The sequence below is a fragment of the Lupinus angustifolius genome, chromosome LG11 (assembly GCF_001865875.1).
Source record: "Lupinus angustifolius cultivar Tanjil chromosome LG11, LupAngTanjil_v1.0, whole genome shotgun sequence".
NCBI lineage: Eukaryota > Viridiplantae > Streptophyta > Magnoliopsida > Fabales > Fabaceae > Lupinus > Lupinus angustifolius.
Genome location: NC_032019.1, coordinates 23,301,315 through 23,320,086, shown reverse-complemented (window position 1 = coordinate 23,320,086; position 18,772 = coordinate 23,301,315). Strand labels below are relative to the sequence as shown.

General features: G+C 31.3%; 1 protein-coding gene and 1 long non-coding RNA gene across 2 annotated transcripts; one reads left to right on the top strand and one right to left on the bottom strand.

Moving 5' to 3' along the window:
• On the bottom strand, window positions 3,830-15,395 carry LOC109359142. The gene is made up of 5 exons (XR_002109035.1): window positions 15,385-15,395; window positions 9,797-9,805; window positions 7,835-7,841; window positions 5,254-5,430; window positions 3,830-4,347 (listed from the first exon to the last, which is right to left on the bottom strand). It is a non-coding gene; the product is annotated as an uncharacterized LOC109359142 (long non-coding RNA).
• Window positions 8,254-10,127, top strand: LOC109359140. Its single transcript, XM_019603688.1, has 3 exons — window positions 8,254-8,580; window positions 9,139-9,200; window positions 9,292-10,127. The coding sequence occupies exons 1-3, from the start codon at window positions 8,259-8,261 to the stop codon at window positions 9,472-9,474; spliced, it is 567 nt and encodes a 188-aa protein (XP_019459233.1). The 5' UTR covers window positions 8,254-8,258; the 3' UTR covers window positions 9,475-10,127.

Genomic DNA, 18,772 nt, shown 5'->3' with positions numbered 1-18,772 from the left:
TGCTTAGAGTTTTAGAAAAGGAAAGAACAGAGATTCTTGGCTGGGGCTACGCCGAAAGAAACGTTTTCTTTGTCGGTTGAAAGGGAGTCAATCCATAGAATAGGTTTCTTTATTTTCTTGTAATTTTCTAAGTGTTGTAATTGGATGATGTGCACGTAGATACATTGATTCAATTATAGTGAAGGAAATCTCCCAAGTCATCCGGGAGGCCTGGATGTAGTTTGCAGTGGACAAGCAAACGAACCAGGATAAAAATTCGCGTTGTGGGATTTTTTTTCTCTCTCTCTCTTTACTGTTTTTAATCGATTATCTAGTATAGTAGAATTAATTGATACATTATGTATTTGTGCTATACTGATTGATACTCTGATAAAATTTGTAAGCTTTGTTATTCGTTTCATTATCGGTTAACTGTTATGGAATTAATCAAATCTGTCTAAGTTTACTGTTTATGTTTTAATCGATTAAGACTGTTACGTTAATCGATTATCCTTGTTCTGTTAATCGATTAAGTCTGTTGCATTAATCGATTATCTTCATCCTGTAATCAATTAATTAGGGGTGATTCAGCATTAAGTGTTGAGTTTCGAAAAGCAGCTATTCTAACCGCTACACCTATTCAACCCCCCTTCTAGGTGTATTGTAACCACTGATACCTAACAGTTGTGGTAGATTCATCATTGGATCTTTTTTTGACCGTTTGAATAGGATAGAATTTAGATAACATGTTCTCAGCTTTTCTGTTCCTTCATTTTGAATGGTTGGATCAGTGAAAATATATGAGGTGGCCAAAATTAGGAACTTACTGTAGCTAGTGTTCTAGTTTTTCTATTATTCTTAGTTTTGTGTTTCAAGCATGTTATTTGCCTAATTGTTAAGCATGTTTTATGCTATGATTTGTGACACTTCTATACCATCATTTTGATCATAGTGAAGTTTGATTGACTGATTGTGTCTATGATTTTTACTTTCCGTATTAGGAAGGTTTTTGTATTTTAAAATTACAGTGTTCTTGTTTGCGTGATCTTCTAGTTACTGCAATTATTTATTATTACTCCTCACAGATTCTCGTAAGTTGGGTATTGTAAGTTCGGTAAATTATTATCCAATACATATACTCTATTTGAGCTTCATTATTATTATGTTGAATTTCCTATCATTTCTCAAGTGTATAAGTTAGCCAATACAAAGTTCTTTTTTTCAATTTACTCAAAAATAAAATCTACCAATCTGAGACTTCATTTTTAAATTCACTCAAAAATATAATATATCCAATATGGCACTTCCTATTTTTCAATTTCACTATGTTGCAACATTATGAAATTCAGTTTGTGCTGTCAAGCTTGAGCAAATAGCCATGTCTAGAGACTACGTGACTCTGTATGATTGGAATTCTGGTCCTGTTTGGGTTTCAAAATGGACATGATAGGAATCAGAGAAAAGGTTTTAGATGAGCAGAACCTATATAAGAGTATTGTATAATTTTTCCCATGTGTTTGTTTTGCTCTTTGATAGAATAATATCCTAAGATTGCTGATAAAACTTATTATTTGTTGTTGTCCCTATAATATGCTTACATTGTAGTTACCAATATGGCTGCAGCCTGCAAATAAGTTAAATAGCAAACAATTTTAGAACTTATCATTCATCTTGACTAGTTCTTTCTTCTCTATGGGTGGTGCGGGAGAGTGGAGAGTTTTATTTGGTACTAGGAAACTAAATTGCATAACTAGCTTTTGATAGAGATGGCTTGTTCACAAGCTATCTTATTTCCTAGGGTGGATTAATCAGATTTTAATAAGTAATATAAAAATATTATTTTTTGTTTTTAAAATTGTTCTTTTTATTTATGTAACAATATCTAATTTGCTCCTGACAAAAACTGAGACACTCTTAAAAAGAAAGGTTCTGTGTACAATTGGCTTTACACACTATTGTGGTGGTTGGAAGATGAAAATGATAGTAAGAGCATTATTATATTATATCCTTTTAGTAGGTAAACTTTTAACTTTAATATATTTTTTCAATCAATCATAACAAGTGTCACTTGAGTAATGGCTATTTGTTTGTTCTTCACACCATTTATGCAGCCCAAAACAAATAGGAAAAAAAAGAATATTTTCTAATTATTTCTTTAGATGATACAGAAAAATTGATGAATTTTATTATTCTCCTAGTATCTTCTAAAGAATAAAAAAGAATACAGTAAATTGCACTAATCTATCTATACAACTCGATCTATTTTGAAAATTATACTCCTCCCTTAAAAGATTAATGTATGCTTTCCATTTTAATGTGGATGAGCCTAGTAGGTGCAGTTTTTCTCTCAATGTATCATGAAGATTTTAGTTGAAGACCCAAAGGTGATAGTTCTCAAAGTGACTATCAAAGGCAGTAGATATTCGAAATTTGATGCCGATTACTAGGAGAGAAATGGGACAAAACCAGACAAGAGAATAAGAATGACAAATTGACAACAAAAAATTAACTTTGAAAAACTTTTTCAACATGAAAAGTAAATGACGGCCAAGTCGAGGAAAATTAGAGTAGGATTATAACAACTCGCTTAATACAAGAAGAAAACATTTCATCTCACCCAACTAAAATGATTTATTATATAATTTTTTTAAGAAAACAATCGTTCCCCGATAAAGTAGAGTACCCGGAAGTGACATGATTTGACCATGACCAAATTTCTATGCATTTTGAGAGAGCCAAGGCCTATCCTAATGGTGGTGATCCTTCACTCAAACTATTAGTTGGATCAATTAGAGTATCTTCATCCATGCATATAGTATTCTTATTGAAATAAGAATAGTCTTTTTGTTAATGTGAGATTCTTATTTATTAAGAATACTTTTGCACAAAAACATTCTTATATTTATTTTTATAAAAAAATGTGTGTCCCAAAGGTAGAGAGGAGGAGAGAAAAACTATTTATTATTATAAAATATAAAAGTGAGAATAAATTGTGCTATCCAAATAAGAATATTATTTATCATTGTGAAGAAAAAAGTAGATGTTATTCTTAATTTATGAGGATGTGTAATAAATTATAAAATAAAACGTGACACCCAAATAAGAATGAAAATGATATTCTCCAATGAAAATGAAATTAGTACCTAAAAAACCACCCGGTCTGAAAACAATGCCATTACAGTTCATGTCATGCAAAATGGAAGATGGCTCAACCAAACAAGAGAAACTAGGCAAGGAAGGCAACAAACAAACCAAGAAAGGCAGCATAAGCCTTTCTTCTTGGTGATTGGGGGTGCATAGCAGTTTCCCTTTTATTGTTGGGTACACTTGTGCAGTTGTTCAAGTTCAAGAAAACAAGCATTCTTACCAGACCAATGGGTGTAAGCTCTCAATCTAGGTAGAGATGTTGTAAAGGGTCAAGAAGGGAGATATAGTTACCAAATTTATGTTAATCCTTAATAAGAAAAGAAAATGAGCTTAAATATGATTACTAAATGCTAAATTATAACAATTTATATTACCTTGATACCTTCCCAAGTTGGTTGATGCTATCATAAGGCAATATAAATTCCACAAGTTTATTCCTATCAGAACTAGATGGCAAATATGTAAAACAGTAAAAGGATAAATGCACCACTGAGAAAGAAGTGAATAAGAAAATTAGCATTAACAATAGTAGAGGACAACTTTGTTACTTCTCCAACATGAAAAGCACTAGAAACATCATGGTGAGAAAACAAAGAAAAGTAATATTACCATATATTTTGAGAAAACAAAGAAAAACTATATATACTTATATTTTAAGCGAGACGTTTATCTAAAGGAGAATTAGAAGCATCATGGCAAGGAGTGAAGAAAGATAGATGGACTAAATCATATTTTCTATATACTTTGTAAAAGACAATCTTCTACTGATCATAAGCCAAAAATTAACATTACTATAATGGTTGGAAGAGATTCATAACAAGGCACAAACTATATTACAAATGGGATTAAGCAGACTTTGCTTCCACAACAGACTCACTTGCTAAACCTTTTACAGTGACGCTTACGTGACATGTGCCCTTTTTAAATGGATGAGCTCGCCCTCGTGCTCCAGCTCTCATCATTTTTATTGTTTTCCCTTCATTAACCTCTGCTTTACTAATCACTAAACTTCCTTTGCTTAAACCCAAGTTATTGCTAGCATTTGCCGAAAACACTAATAATGGATTCGCAGGCACGGTATGGCAGGAATTCTAATATCATGTGTTTCCTCATACGAACGTCTACGAATCTGATCAACAACTCTTCGTGTTTTGTCAGCAGACATACGAAGGTTTCATCTTATAGCATAGGCTTCGGCGTATGATTTGGTGATCTCTTGTCCTGCATCATTAAGTTTAAATAAATGTTTTTCCAATTCAATATAAGTATATGAGAGAGTAAATTTACATGATGCACAAAATTTAAAAGTAACATGTGGATCTCATGCTAAAATGCTACAGTTGACGAATTTTCATCTTTTAAAGGATGGAAATGAACTTGTATTTACAGGATATTCTATATGCCCTGACCAATAAACTGGACCATAATAAATATGACAATAGTTTTTCTCATGCTATGCAAGGATAGAAAAGAGCAGCGGAAAAGCAGTTTCAAGAAGCAATGCATATTCTCTAGTAGTTTCAAGAAGCAATGCATATTCTCTAGTAGTCCAATTTTTGGTGTCTCGCCTTTTTGGTAAGGAACTAATTACTTTTGAGGTGCGTGACTATCTCTCTCAACATGTGTTGTTAGTAGTCCATTTAAAACTGTACATATTGAAAGAAATTGAGTATTCACAACCGGAGCACATATGTTGTCCCTGACAAAGGTGTGTCACTCCATGTATTATTGGTTGAAAATATATATATTTAAGTTAAAAATTGATTAGTTAAGTATTTTTGTGACCAATCACAAACAATGAGTACTACATTTTTATTTTAGGAGAGAAGATGTCCACATATTCACAACATAACTAAAGTTGTGAAACAGGATTTACATTGTCCATATAATATCAGGCTGTTTGGATGCAAGAATAACATCACTCTTAATTTTCTCAGCCTAGTCAAATACAACAGCTTATATCCTCTAATGTAATTGGACTAAATTAATGAAACACATAATCAAACCCAAAATGATGGTACATGACAAAAATATAAGAAGTGTTGGAGGTAGTGCAGTAGCGAAAACCTTGAATTGAATTTCGCATTGTTAATTAATTTAGTAGTAATTTAAGAAAGGGAAAGAGACCTGATGTAGGTGCAGGAAGCTGGGCAGTAACATGAATGCGAGGAGGGTTGGGAGATTTAGAGTGATAGGGGAATTGAAGGTTTTGTGATTGAAACTTGTGCATTGAATTGTGATAGATGGAATTGGAAATTTCAGGGGCTTGGTAGCAAGTTGGAAATGAAATTAAGGAAAAGGTAGCTTCACACGAGTCACTGCAAGGGAAGAGGATTGGGAGAAGGATAGAGGTTACATTGAGATCAAAATTTTTCTCCATTACCTATTTTATTGGACTGAAAATAAACCGAATCAACTCAGTATTTATTCAAAACTCGACTTATTATTTAGTTTGACAAATTTGATTCATAAATAAAATGAGTCGAATTTGATATGAAAATTGAATTCGTTAAATAAATAAGACAAACTTTAGCTGAATAAAATTCGACTCATTAAATTCATAAGTTGATTCAATACTTATATATATACACTATTATTTAATGTTTATTGTTATTATATATAGAGGGAATATTATATATAAATATATATAAAAAAAAAAGTTGTGCAGTATTTTATAAAAATGAATTAATTATTTGAGTTGTCTAAATGAATCAATTTAACCTTACTGAATAATTTGTGAATTTTGACCAAGCTGAATTGAGTAGTGTATGAATTTTAATCAAGTCGAACTCAAGATAAAAATAACTCGTATCAAACTTGAGTCAAGTTAAGCAAATCTTTATCAAAATGAATCGAGTTCTTTTCCCCATGCTTTATTTTATACAAAAGTCATACAAAAGAAAGAATAGATGGAGAGAGAAGTTAAAAAAAAAAAAAAAATCTTGAGAAAATAGTAAAATAGTGAGTTATGCTACTAAGAAACATTCTAGATGTTTGATTCGCCCAAAAGAAATATACACTTTCTTCCATCTTTGTTCCAATTCTCTCATTCTTCTTCTCTTTCAATATGAGCTTGAAAGCTCAGCACTCTTTCTATTTCCAAAATCATTTGTTACAAAACTAGTGATGCTTTTATAATTTTTAAAGGAGATTTAGCCTCTTCCAAAAAACAAATTGTGAAAGTAGCTTATTAATTATAATTGTTCGGTAAAACGAGCTTTATAGTTAGCTTAAATTTACGAAATGAATAAAAGGATATAAAAAATTTATTTATTATTTATTTAGTTACTTATTAATTTTTTTGTACTACCAATGATATCTACTCATTTTTTTGGGATAAGGAACTAATCATTTTTGGAGTTCATGGCTGTTCATCCCAACAAATGTCACTCCTAGAAATCAACCTTGAGGATTCAATGGAGTCTTATACTATTGGACTGACGCCTTGTTGGTTATTATTTATTAATTGAAGTAATTAAATATATAGATAATTTAAAATAATTTATATTTTAGTAATAATTGAAGTAATATTTTATTTGTTTGTATGTTTTATTTTGATATTTTTTGTTTTCATTTTTTTCCAAAATGCAAATATGTTAGATAAGTTTATAATATTCTTCTACAATTGACACTATATATCATTAAAAGATATAATACGAAAATATTTCATACATTCAAACAATCAAATATAAGAATAATTAATATATACATCACAAATGGAAGGGGTTGCTGATTTTTTCTGGTAAAGGAAACGTAAATGGAAAAAAGGTAGGAGTGACATATAAGATTAATTAGGTTTTTTTAATTGAGGACATGTAATATAATTTATTAAAATATTAAATGGTAAAGTTATTTTCACTTTCTAAATGGTAATTGAAGTAGTTTTCAAACACTAGAAGCTCATTTTTAAAAGATATGAACTACCTTCCATTTTTGTTTAATGAGCATTTCTAATATGCTTTTAGGTGACTCAAAAAAGTTACAATCTACCGTTTAAAGGTTTGTTCGTGCCTTAACATTTTACTCACTTTTATCAACTTGTTCATTAATGGTGGCTGATTAAAGGATCAAAATAATAACATTTATATCTTCTAAAGTGGTGAAAAAATATTAAGAAATTTCAACCACTGAGTAGAGTTTTTAATGATAATGACAACATTACTAGAAATTCCTAAGCCAATACTATTTTACTAAGATGTTTAGTTTTTTTTTATTGAAAATTGGGCATTGAAATTCTAAAGATATGACAGCATTTAACTCTTGCCCCACACTGACCAAAAGAATTGAAGACATATGGTATTTTTAAATTTACTCAAGGTTCTTCTTTGGAGTATGAGGACCCACCCATAATTGAATGAGACTCCTCCTTGATACCAAAATACAAAAAAAATATTATATATAATTATATTTATATCCTTATATTTTTTTTGTATGATATAACAAATTTACCCTTAAAATTAAATAAGAAAACTGAATTCTTCTTTTCATTAATAGAGTGGAATCTGAACCTATAATTGGGATGACTTGGAAGGTCTTTTTGGTGGTTGACATGTCTACATTTGTATGGGATTTGCAAATGATTCTTCGCTCTATAACTTCACTTTTACCCGGCCAAAATACCAAATCAATCACCATCTTCACTGTAAAGTGGTCACTCTCGTAAATTAGTTATGAAAAAAAGTTATTTTGGAACTTATCACTGCATAACATTCAGACTTTATATAAGTAAAGTGGGATATTAATATATTATTAGACATGAAGTTAAAACAGATATATGATATAACATATAAGTAAAATATTGTGTTCAAATAGCATGTTAAATGTTCAAATACAATTGATAATAAGGGCAGAGCTATTAACAATCTTAAATGGATATTTCTTATTGGATAAGTATAATTTAGTAAAATAAAAATTGAAAGTATACTTGTTCTTGGAGATGTGGATTATGGATAAACAATTTCTTATTGATAATTATGATTCAATACTAAAAGGGGAAGTGTTGCTAAAAACAAAACAAAATGTAATAACAATTATATTTTCCTATTTATACTTGCAATGATATATTTTATCTTTAAAATTAAGGTTAAAAACAACACTCTCTTATCCGGTACTAAAGAGTATCCTTACTCATTATGGTTGGATCTAGAATTCTCCCAAGAGTTAGCCATTGCAGGCATTCTGTACCTTTGATCATGCTCCTCTGTCTCAGTACAGATTTTGGCAGTCTATCTCTTGTGGTCATTAATTTACCAAAACTCAAGCCTCATATCTCACAATTCTACCTCTTTATCATTATCTTTATACAAACTCATTTCTCTCTCAACTATATTCACCATCAATACTCATATCATATCATAGTTATTGCAACACATAAGGAGAGAATGAACAACACTACACTATCCAAAGTACTATTGCTACTGTTTACCTTAATTCTTGCAGCTAAAGTCATACAAGGTCATAGTCATGTTATATTGTCCTACTTGAACTTTTTATTATTATTATTTTACTATGGATTTTAATAAATTCTCTCATGGTTCTTAAGCTTTCTTCTATCCTATTTTCCTTCTTTTAGGTTCTTATTGTTTTCACTAAACTTTCAATTGTATGTCACTGCTGAACTTCTATGAATTATTTTCATCACGTAGAATACTCAATGTTTCTTAATACAACCAATTTTCTTAGTTTACTCAAGTGCTACCTGTTTTTGTATTAAACTAACAATGGAATCCAAGCTCAATTTCTTTGTATGTATTAATTTTACTGCCACTATTTTCTAAAAAGAAAAAAATAGTTATGCACCGGAGTATATATGAGTATATGAGTTTTATACATTATCACTACACCATTCAACATTCATGTTTAATTATCATTGACTCTTCAAAAAAGTAATATAAATGACTAATGGATGATATACTTGTGATGTATAAATCTTTTCACTACAATACATAGATGTTACACTCTTCTAAAAATATGTTTGCTATGCACCCTAAATTTATCACTCCATTGCTGCAGGAATTGAAACAAAAGGGTGGGAATATCAATCCTCTAAACCCATGAGAGAACCAAGTTTGCAGGTGAGCCAAACAAATGAATTATCAATTTGAATTGTTTGGTATGTTTTACATGTGCACTTAAATTTATGCATTTAAATATGTGACATCACAGGGTATCAATGGGGCATGGAAAATGAGAAATTCTAGGAGATTGATGATTGGATCCACAGCACCAACTTGTACTTACAATGAATGTAGAGGATGCAAGTATAAGTGCAGAGCTGAGCAGGTTCCTGTAGAGGGAAATGACCCAATTAATAGTCCATATCACTATAGATGTATTTGTCATAGATAGTATATGATAGTCATTAGTATTAATAGATTAGAATATAATGTAATTTTGAGTCCTAGCTGATGTGGTTTTATATCCTCTAAGGGTCTATTTGCGAGTTGAGTTTTAGAGAAGAAAAAAATGAAATAGAAGACTTTAGAGTCATATCACAAGTGTATTTCATGGCTATGAAACCTTCTCTTTTTATTCATTCTTTTCCAAAATCGAACTCGCAAAGAGACTTTAAGTCTCCTTGATTGAACTTTGGAAAAGGCTACTAGAAAGTGATATTGTTATTTTAAAGTGAATAAGTAATGGTGTATCTTCCTTTACATTATTTATCCACTTCAAATTTCTTCAAAATTTATCAAAGTAAAGATAATATACTCTTACTAGCTTACAAACTCGTTTCAGAGTAGTAGCCTTATCCAAAAACTTCAATTCCATTTCCAAGACTTATAACCCTCCTATTTCCAAGACCTATTTATTATGCTTCATTTTAGTACTTTTTTTTCTATACCTAAAATTTGGGTCTCTTACCATTTATCTTTCCCAAATGAGCATGTAACAAGCACCAACATAATTTAGCATTTGTTATGTAAGAACAGTTGTACCAAAATTGTGATAACACAAAAGTGATTGTGAGAAAATTTGTCTAGCCTATTTCAGATTCACAAGTTAGAAAAATGTGTAAGCTTAACTGCAAGTTGGCACATGAAAGTGGTCCAAAATATTAGGCATAAGAGACCAAAAGCTCACATGGGTGGTTTGTCTGAACTCTATTAATTTGTACAAAATGGTAAAACTAAATTACAAAGAGCAAAAAACCACACATACATTAAAAGTGAGGTCCCATTTTCTGTGTATTTCAAACTAGCCTCTTGGCCTCATCTTGGTAGTTACATAGAATTGCAGCAAGTATACTTTGACAGTATTCAATATCAATGTGTTCAATCTATTCAATCTTCAACACATTCCTTATTCTTTATACTATACACACATGAGTGGTAAAATATTGTGAATTGAAAAAAAAAAAGAAAAATGTATAACATGTCATTTGGGACAAGATGATAGAAGAGAAAGGAGTTAGAAGTAGAAGTTAATTTTTACTCAGTGTGTATATACTATTTTAAGTGTAAAGTTATTCAATATAGTTAAGTGTTTTCCAAAAGGGGACACACTCAAAACTCAAATATTTGTCCCTCATGAGAGGTGTGGTCATCTTCTATCCCAAAAAGTGTATTATTTCATATATTATTATTTGTAATTGATTCAAAAAATACTTAATTATTATATTTTTAACTTAAATAGATTTTTTAATACACCTTTATAAAATAGCATATATGCTCTCATAGAATTCAAAAGAATTACTTTAGTGCTTTGATAGAAAAAATAGGAGATGAATGAGTTTTCCTGATATATCTAATATAGCTCATAATTTTCCTCCTAAACAACAACAATCAAATCTTTAAATAGCTACAAGCCTAAAATTCTTTGGATTTGGTCTTGTATGATTCTCTTACCATCCTTTATAATGAATATAATATATAACTTTTTTTAATTAAATTTCTCAATTAGAACTTTTGAATTGTTTACTCGTGACCAAGATTGTATAGCATATGAAACACAAATACATATATATACATATATGTGTCAGATACGATACGTATCCGATATATCGACCATTTTTCTATAATATAAGATATGATACGTTTAGGAGTACATGTATAAAATAGTAAAAAATACATAAAATATGATAAAATTATAAGTGTAAACCAAAATATCCAAAGTAAAAAATATAATGAAAATTGCAAATATTATCCTCCAAAATTCAAAATACTAAAAGTAGAAAATATAGTAGAATAATTCATAAAATTGCTTATATAAGTTCGTTTTTGCTTGTTTATTAGGATGTTACTTAGCTTTGATAAAACATATCATATCTTATCCTATTTTTTGTTGAAAACATATCAAATACATATCTTCATCTTTATTTTTTTTATTTTAATTTTTGGATACTCTACGAATACATATCTTTCACGAATCTGAGTGTATCTGTGTCGAATACATATTATCCCGATACATGAGGGCAGTGGCGAATCTTGATGAAAATTTTAGGAGGGACAATAACATTTAATTACAATTTGTAATTAAATAACGAAAATATAAACAAACATACATAACAGACCATAGATAAAATTTTCAACTATTTTTTTCAATATCAACTACTATGTTGTCTGTAAGAAATTCATCTTCTATCTTATTACATAATTTTATTTAGTTGGCTTCATTCTCAAAAATGATATTTATATAATTGTTGAATTACAATAAATAAAATAAGACGAATAACTTGATAATGCAATATATGACTAACATATGATAGAAAAAATTTCAAACTTTAATGACTAACAACACCAAGAATATAAAAAGTTCGCATTTACATTTCAAGCTAATATTCATTACTCATTGAAACTCATAGGATATAATTTTTGGAAAAAAAGTATACATTATCAACATTGAATTACTTATAAGCATCCTTAGGGTGTATATTATTAATACGTACATAATATCTTTCATCATGTGTAAAATTATTATGAACTCCAATGAAATAATATTATTATAAGCAGTATCAATGTGTAAGAGAACTTGATCAATTATATATAACTTTTTGAAGGATCACATAAGTTGCTATAATTATTTATGAAGCTACAAATTAAAGAAATATGTGAGTTTCAACTAGTATCTTCATAAAGACTTTATTTTGGTGTAAGTAAAGGGAGTATATCTACCCAAAAAGTGTATCACTTATATTTTATAATTTAAAAGTTTAATAATTAAATATTTTTATGATAAAATACAATAAGTGACACATGGAGTGTCACACTTTATGGGACAATATATATTCCCATAGTGAAAAAATAAAAAATAATAAAAAGTTAAATAAAAAAAGCAGTCCCGTCTGTCCTTTCACCCTCCGCCACTGCATGATGGTGTTCAACGTATCTGTGCATCATGCAGCAGATCTAGGGATGGCAAAAAAACCCGTACCGGTGGGTACCACGGGTAAAACCCGTACGGGCATGGGTACGGGTCACAAACGGGTACTCGCGGGTATTATAAACGGGTTTTTAAAAATACTTGTAGTACATACAGGCGGGTACGTGTATTATGGTACCCGTGCCTGCGGATATCGTTATTTATATGATTAATATATTATATTTAATTAAAATAAAAAGTACATTATTCTAACATTCTTTACACTATGTAAATTTTTTCCTGTTACTTTGTTTATATATTTTATTGAGTTTGGTGGTGAAACACCCTACAAATATTATTACACGTGTAGAAACATAAATGTTTTACAAAGAAAATATACACTTTTTGTTAAGGAAATGAGAACAAAAAATCACACAAATATAAAACACCAATAAATTTAGCATTTTTGTCAAATATTCAATCAATAGGTACAAAAATAATTAAGTTTTATCTTATTTGAAATATAATAGAAGTAAAAAATTAAAAATTCATTTATAATATAGGAAACCCCGTGTACACGTTGTACCCGTAAGTATCCAGAAATATCCATAAATACTTGCACACGGGTATCCGTACGGTACGGGCGGGTAAGGGTAATGTTCTCCAATTTTGAAAAGGGTAACTACTACCCATGCCCGCCCGTTCCTGTTGCCATCCCTAAGCATATCCCTTTTCAACCTTCAGCCGCAAGAGAACATTTATGAATCTTTATTTATATTATTAATTGTTCTTCATGAAATCAATTTACTTAACCAACCTCCAATGACTTTGACAAATATAATCTTAACATCAATTCGCCAATATTGACAAATGTTCATTAATACTGATCAATCTAGCCCTTAATGTTAATCGTTATACGAATTGGTCAATCTCAATTAAGATTCACCATTTTGATGAATAATCAATCGATGTTACTTAGAGATTTAGGTTCTTATTCCAACACATGCATTTTGTCAAAATATTTATTTTCCCTTCGAATGAATGGTCAACGATGAAGAGCTTCTTTAGTTCACGCAATTATGATTGACTTATCCAATATTCCAAAAATGAATAAATATGTATTCACAATGCATACATTTTATACATTTCTCACTATATTATCCACCATTTGTATTTAATTATCACTAATTTATTTTAAAAATAATGCAAACGGTACATTAATATATTATATCTCCATACTTCTTTGGTACATTAAAATATGACTTCGATATGATCCATTTAAAATAGATTTATCTCCCCGAAATTCAATGTCACTCACATCATGAAATAAAATAGAACTTCTTTTAATCTTTGCTAAAGATATTTTTAGTTGACATAAAAAATATATAATGTCATGTTATAGTCACAACCATCTATTTTATAAATTGAGATTGGAAAGTTATTGACATATTTGGCAAACCTTTAAACTAATTTTTTAGGTAGCTTTAGCTTTTTTATTCACTCAAAACTAGTAGGAGACTTGCATGAATTTAATTTTAAGAGTTATTATATAACTTGTTAATGAAAATGTTATTAAGGATTACTTACTAAAATATGGTTTGTAGTACTTCATTACTGATGTAAAGATGTTGAGATAATGAAATGATATTGAACCTGTAATGTTAAAAAAAGAAAACGTGATAGGGAAAGTTGAATGAAATTAGATGGAAAATAATATGATGTTTTTTAACATGAGAATGTGACTAAAGATTACCTCATAAACCTTGCTTTATATATATTTGATTGTTTATGTAAAGTTGTTCTAAAGTTGGATGATATCCAATCTATTATTTAAAAAATATAATAGTTAGAAATAAATAGTCGCATATATGATAATGTGTCTTGAATTTAATTAAAGAATAATAACATAATTTGTTAATAAAATGCTATTAAAGGTTACCTCATAAAAGATAATTTATATCTATTTGATTGATGATGTAGAGATGTTCACGAATGAGATGGTGTTGAAAATATTATATTCAAAACAGAATATTTGTAATGAAGAAAAGTTTTGAAAACAAAGTAAAATAAGTTGTAGAAAAGATAATTAGATGAATTATCAATAATTATTTTGTATAGGAGAAGTAGAGAAAGACTTTATTCTCCTTATTTTTTGCAACAAAGTTAGTAGGGGCTGAATAAAGGATTCCATCATGTAATTGAATGGAAAACATGTTTTATTGAAGATTGCAGTTTTGTGTGTATTTACCAAAGCAAGCACCATTCTTTATATAACAGAAGGTCTTGCTTGGAAAACAAGAAAACAAAATGTAAACTAATTCTAACAATTTCTTAACTAACTAATGATGCACATTTAACATGTGCTTAAATGCAAAGTGCTCCACTACTAAAGCCAACCCTGAGAGAAGACTGCATAATCCATAAAGCCTTTATCAATAATATGTATAATCTGCAATAAACAAACCAGAAAAAAACAATGGACTAAAGCCTCACGAACTAAGCCACAGGTCAGGGTTAGTAGAATCAACATTAGGTGCATATATTGAACAATATGTTTAATACCCCCCTTCAAGTTGGAGAGTGTATATCAATCACTCCCAGCTTACCTAACATTTGATTGAAAAGAATAAGCTCTAATGGTTTAGTTAGAACATCTTCTATTTGAGCAGAGGAAGAGATAGGTAATAGATGAAGAAGTTTGTTATGCAACCTTTCTCGAATAACATGGCAGTCAATCTCAACATGTTTGGTATGTTCATGGAAAACAACATTAGCAGCAATGTGTCTTGCCGAATTGTTATCCCAATATAGTAAGGCAAGTTGTTTGTAAAGAACTTGGAAATCAGTGAGGAGATATGTCAGCCACTAAATTTCACAAGAGGCAATGGCAAGAGCACGATACTCTGCCTCTGAGTATGATCTAGAAACAGTGTTTTGTTTCTTGGATTTCCATGAAACAAAGGAGTCTCCTAGGAACATGGAATAACCTGAAATAGATTTCCTAGTATCGGGGCAAGTGGCCCAATCTGAGTCAGAGAAACCTTTGATTTGGATGATGGATGTGGTAGGATATGGCAAGCCTTGTCCAGGTGCTCCTTTTATGTATCTAAGAACACGAGTCATGGCTTTGTGATGCATGACAGTAGGATTAGTCATGAATTGAGTGAGTTGTTGCGCAACAAAAGTAATATCAAGACAAGTATTGGTTAAATAGAGTAATCTTCCTACAAGTTGCCTATATGAGACAAGGTCATGGTAAGGCTTACTGTCATGTTGGTGTAGGTGAATGGTTTTAACCATTGGTGTTGGGACATGCTTAGTGGTGAGAAAACTAGTGTCATGGAGTAAGTCTAAGGCGTATTTTCTTTGGCATAATGTAATGCCAAGATTGGAACGAGCTACTTGAAGACCTAGGAAGTATTTCAAGTTCCCTAAGTCTTTGATTTTGAATTGAGTATTAAGGTGATCCTTGACAGATTGGATTTCAGTGATGTTATTTCCAGCCAGGATAAGATCATCAACATAGATCAATAAGGCAGTGAAGTGATTGTTGTTTGTCTTGGTGAAAAGAGAGTGGTCATGTTGGGATTGCTTGTATCCCAAGGAAAAGAGAGAAGAGGATAATTTGGCAAACCATTGCCTACTAGCTTGTTTCAAGTCATAGAGAGATTTGTTTAATTGACAAACTTGATTTGGTTTAGAACTATGCACACCAGCGGTAAGGTCATATACACCACCTCATCAAGGTCCTCATGAAGGAAGACATTATTGATATCAAGTTGATGCAATGTCCAACCTTGCATTGCAGCTAGAGCTAAGAGAAGCCTAATGGTAGTGAGCTTAATAACAGGGGCAAAGGCCTCATTGTAGTCCAATCCTTCGGTTTGGTTGTATCCTTTTGCAACAAGGCGTGCCTTGTGTCTTTCAATGATGTCATCTGCGTTGTATTTGAGTTTGTAAACTCATTTACATTCTATGGCCCTTTTGTTGGGTGGAAGATTAGTTAGAGTCCAAGTGTCATTGAGGTATAAGGCAGCCAATTCATTGTTCATAGCTTTGATCCAATCAACAGACTTTATTGCTTGATTGTAAGTTTTTTGTTCGGTATGAGAGGTGATGGATAGGGTGAAGTGTAACTAGTGGTTGGATAAAGCATTATAAGACAAAACATGGTCAAGGGGGTATTTGATGTTCTTATGTTTGGTTGTAGGTGTAGAGCTTAGGTAGTTGCAATGATAGTCCTAGAGGTACCTAGGTGGATGACAGGACCTAAGGGATCTTCTGATGTATGTCTCAATCTCATTTTGGATGGGTGAGGTTGTTGGAGTAGGTATGTGGTTGGAGAGATCAATGGTATTGTGAGGTATATTGGTCTGAGTAATAGTGGTATCATCATGAAGGGGAAGGTTAAGACAAGGTGATGGTGTGGTAGGCAAAGGGAGGATACCATCAGTTGTATATAGATTATGGTTAGGATCATAGGAAGGTTGGGTGACTTGGTAAGGGAAAACATGCTCATAAAAGATGACATTGCAAGATAGGAAAGAGTTTCTGATGTGTAAGATGTATAGAAGGTAACCCTTAGTGTCACTAACATGACCAAGAAGGAGACATTTACCAGCTCTAGGATCAAGTTTGGTCCTATTATTGGTGAGTGTAGAAGCATATGCAATGCATCCAAACACACGCAGGTAGGTAATATCAGGTTGCTTGTGAAACAAGATTTCATAAGGAGATTTAGAATTGAGCATAGGGGTAGGCAACCTATTAATCAGGTGGACTGAGTGCAAGACAACATAGCCCCAAAAGACCTTGGGCATGTGAGATTCGAAAAGAAGGGAACGAGTGGTGTTTAGGATGTGCCTGTGCTTTCTCTCAACCACAGAGTTTTGTTGTGGTGTCTCAACACAATATTTTTGGTGAATGACTCCAAGTTGATCATAAAAGTTAGGCTGAATAAATTCCAAGCCATTATCAGTTCTAATGGCCTTAATTTTCTTGTTGTATTGGGTGTTGGCTAACTGGAAAAAAGTGCTAATCAGTTTCCTTGTCTCAGACTTATTAGTCATAAGGTAAACCCAAGTATACCTACTGAAGTAATCCACAATGGTCAAGAAGTATCTATGGCCATGGATAGTAGGTATACTCAGAGGACCCCAAATGTCCATGTGTATAAGGTCATATGGTTCAATGCTGAAAGAAGAGCTCTTTGTGTATGGCAGCCTAGACTTTTAGCAGTATGACAAGTATCACAAACAATTTTAGAGTCATAGTTAACAAAGGGAAATTGTTTATTTATACTTTGTAAAACAGATAGAGAGGGTGGCCTAATCTAAGATGCCAAACATCAAAACTAGGATCATTGTTTTTTTTATAGATCCAATTATATGCAATGATTTGCCAACAATTCTATGATCTCTACTAAGGATGTATAGACTGTTATAGGCTTCAGCATAGCCAATCATCTTCGAGGAAGTCGTATCCTGAATCAAACAAAAGTCCTTATCAAAGACAAGCTTGCATTTTAAGGAGCAAGCTAGCTTATTAAAAGAAATCAAGTTGTATTTAAAGCTAGGCAGATACAACACATTATGCAGGATAAGAGTATGAGTTAAATGAATGGTTCCCGAATGTTTGGCTATCATAGTGACATTGTTTGGAAATTTCACATGTATAGGTTTAATACAACTAACATTTGTAAAGTTTGATGCATCATTTGTAACATGATCAATAGCACCACTATCTAAAATCCATGCCTTATTGTTAAGAATTGTACATGATATTTCAGAGTGTTCTTTGTTGAGGTAATCTTGGCTCACTTGATTGATGTTGTGTTCATGGCTATTTATTGTAAAGGTTGGTCTGCCAATGTGTTAGTTGTATCTCTGTGCTTTGTTTCTTGTCCTTTTTCATGATCAATATGAACATTGTTAACATAACTATCATCTTGTTTGGCCTTAAACTTGAAATTGGGAGGAAAGTCATGTTTGAAGTAGCATGTCTCTGCAGTGTGTCTCTTTTTTCCACAAAAAGTACACACTTTGTTATTGTTGCCTAATCCAGATGTCTTTTGCATAATTTCCTGTCCATGCATTCCCTTGATATTTTCTTCTGTTGTTGAAATCAGTGTTTCCTCCTCTGCGAACTCCTGTGAGGTTGGTTCCTCCAAGGTTGGTTGGAGTTGATGGAATTTTCCACCTTCTTGTTGTCATATTCTGGTCCTAATTTCGTCTTTCTTGTTGCAAGACTAGTGAGAAGACTTTGTTCATGGATGGCAATTGCTCCATAAGGAGGATTTGGACCTTCACTGTGTCAAATTGTTCCCCAAGGCCGTTGAGGAAGCATA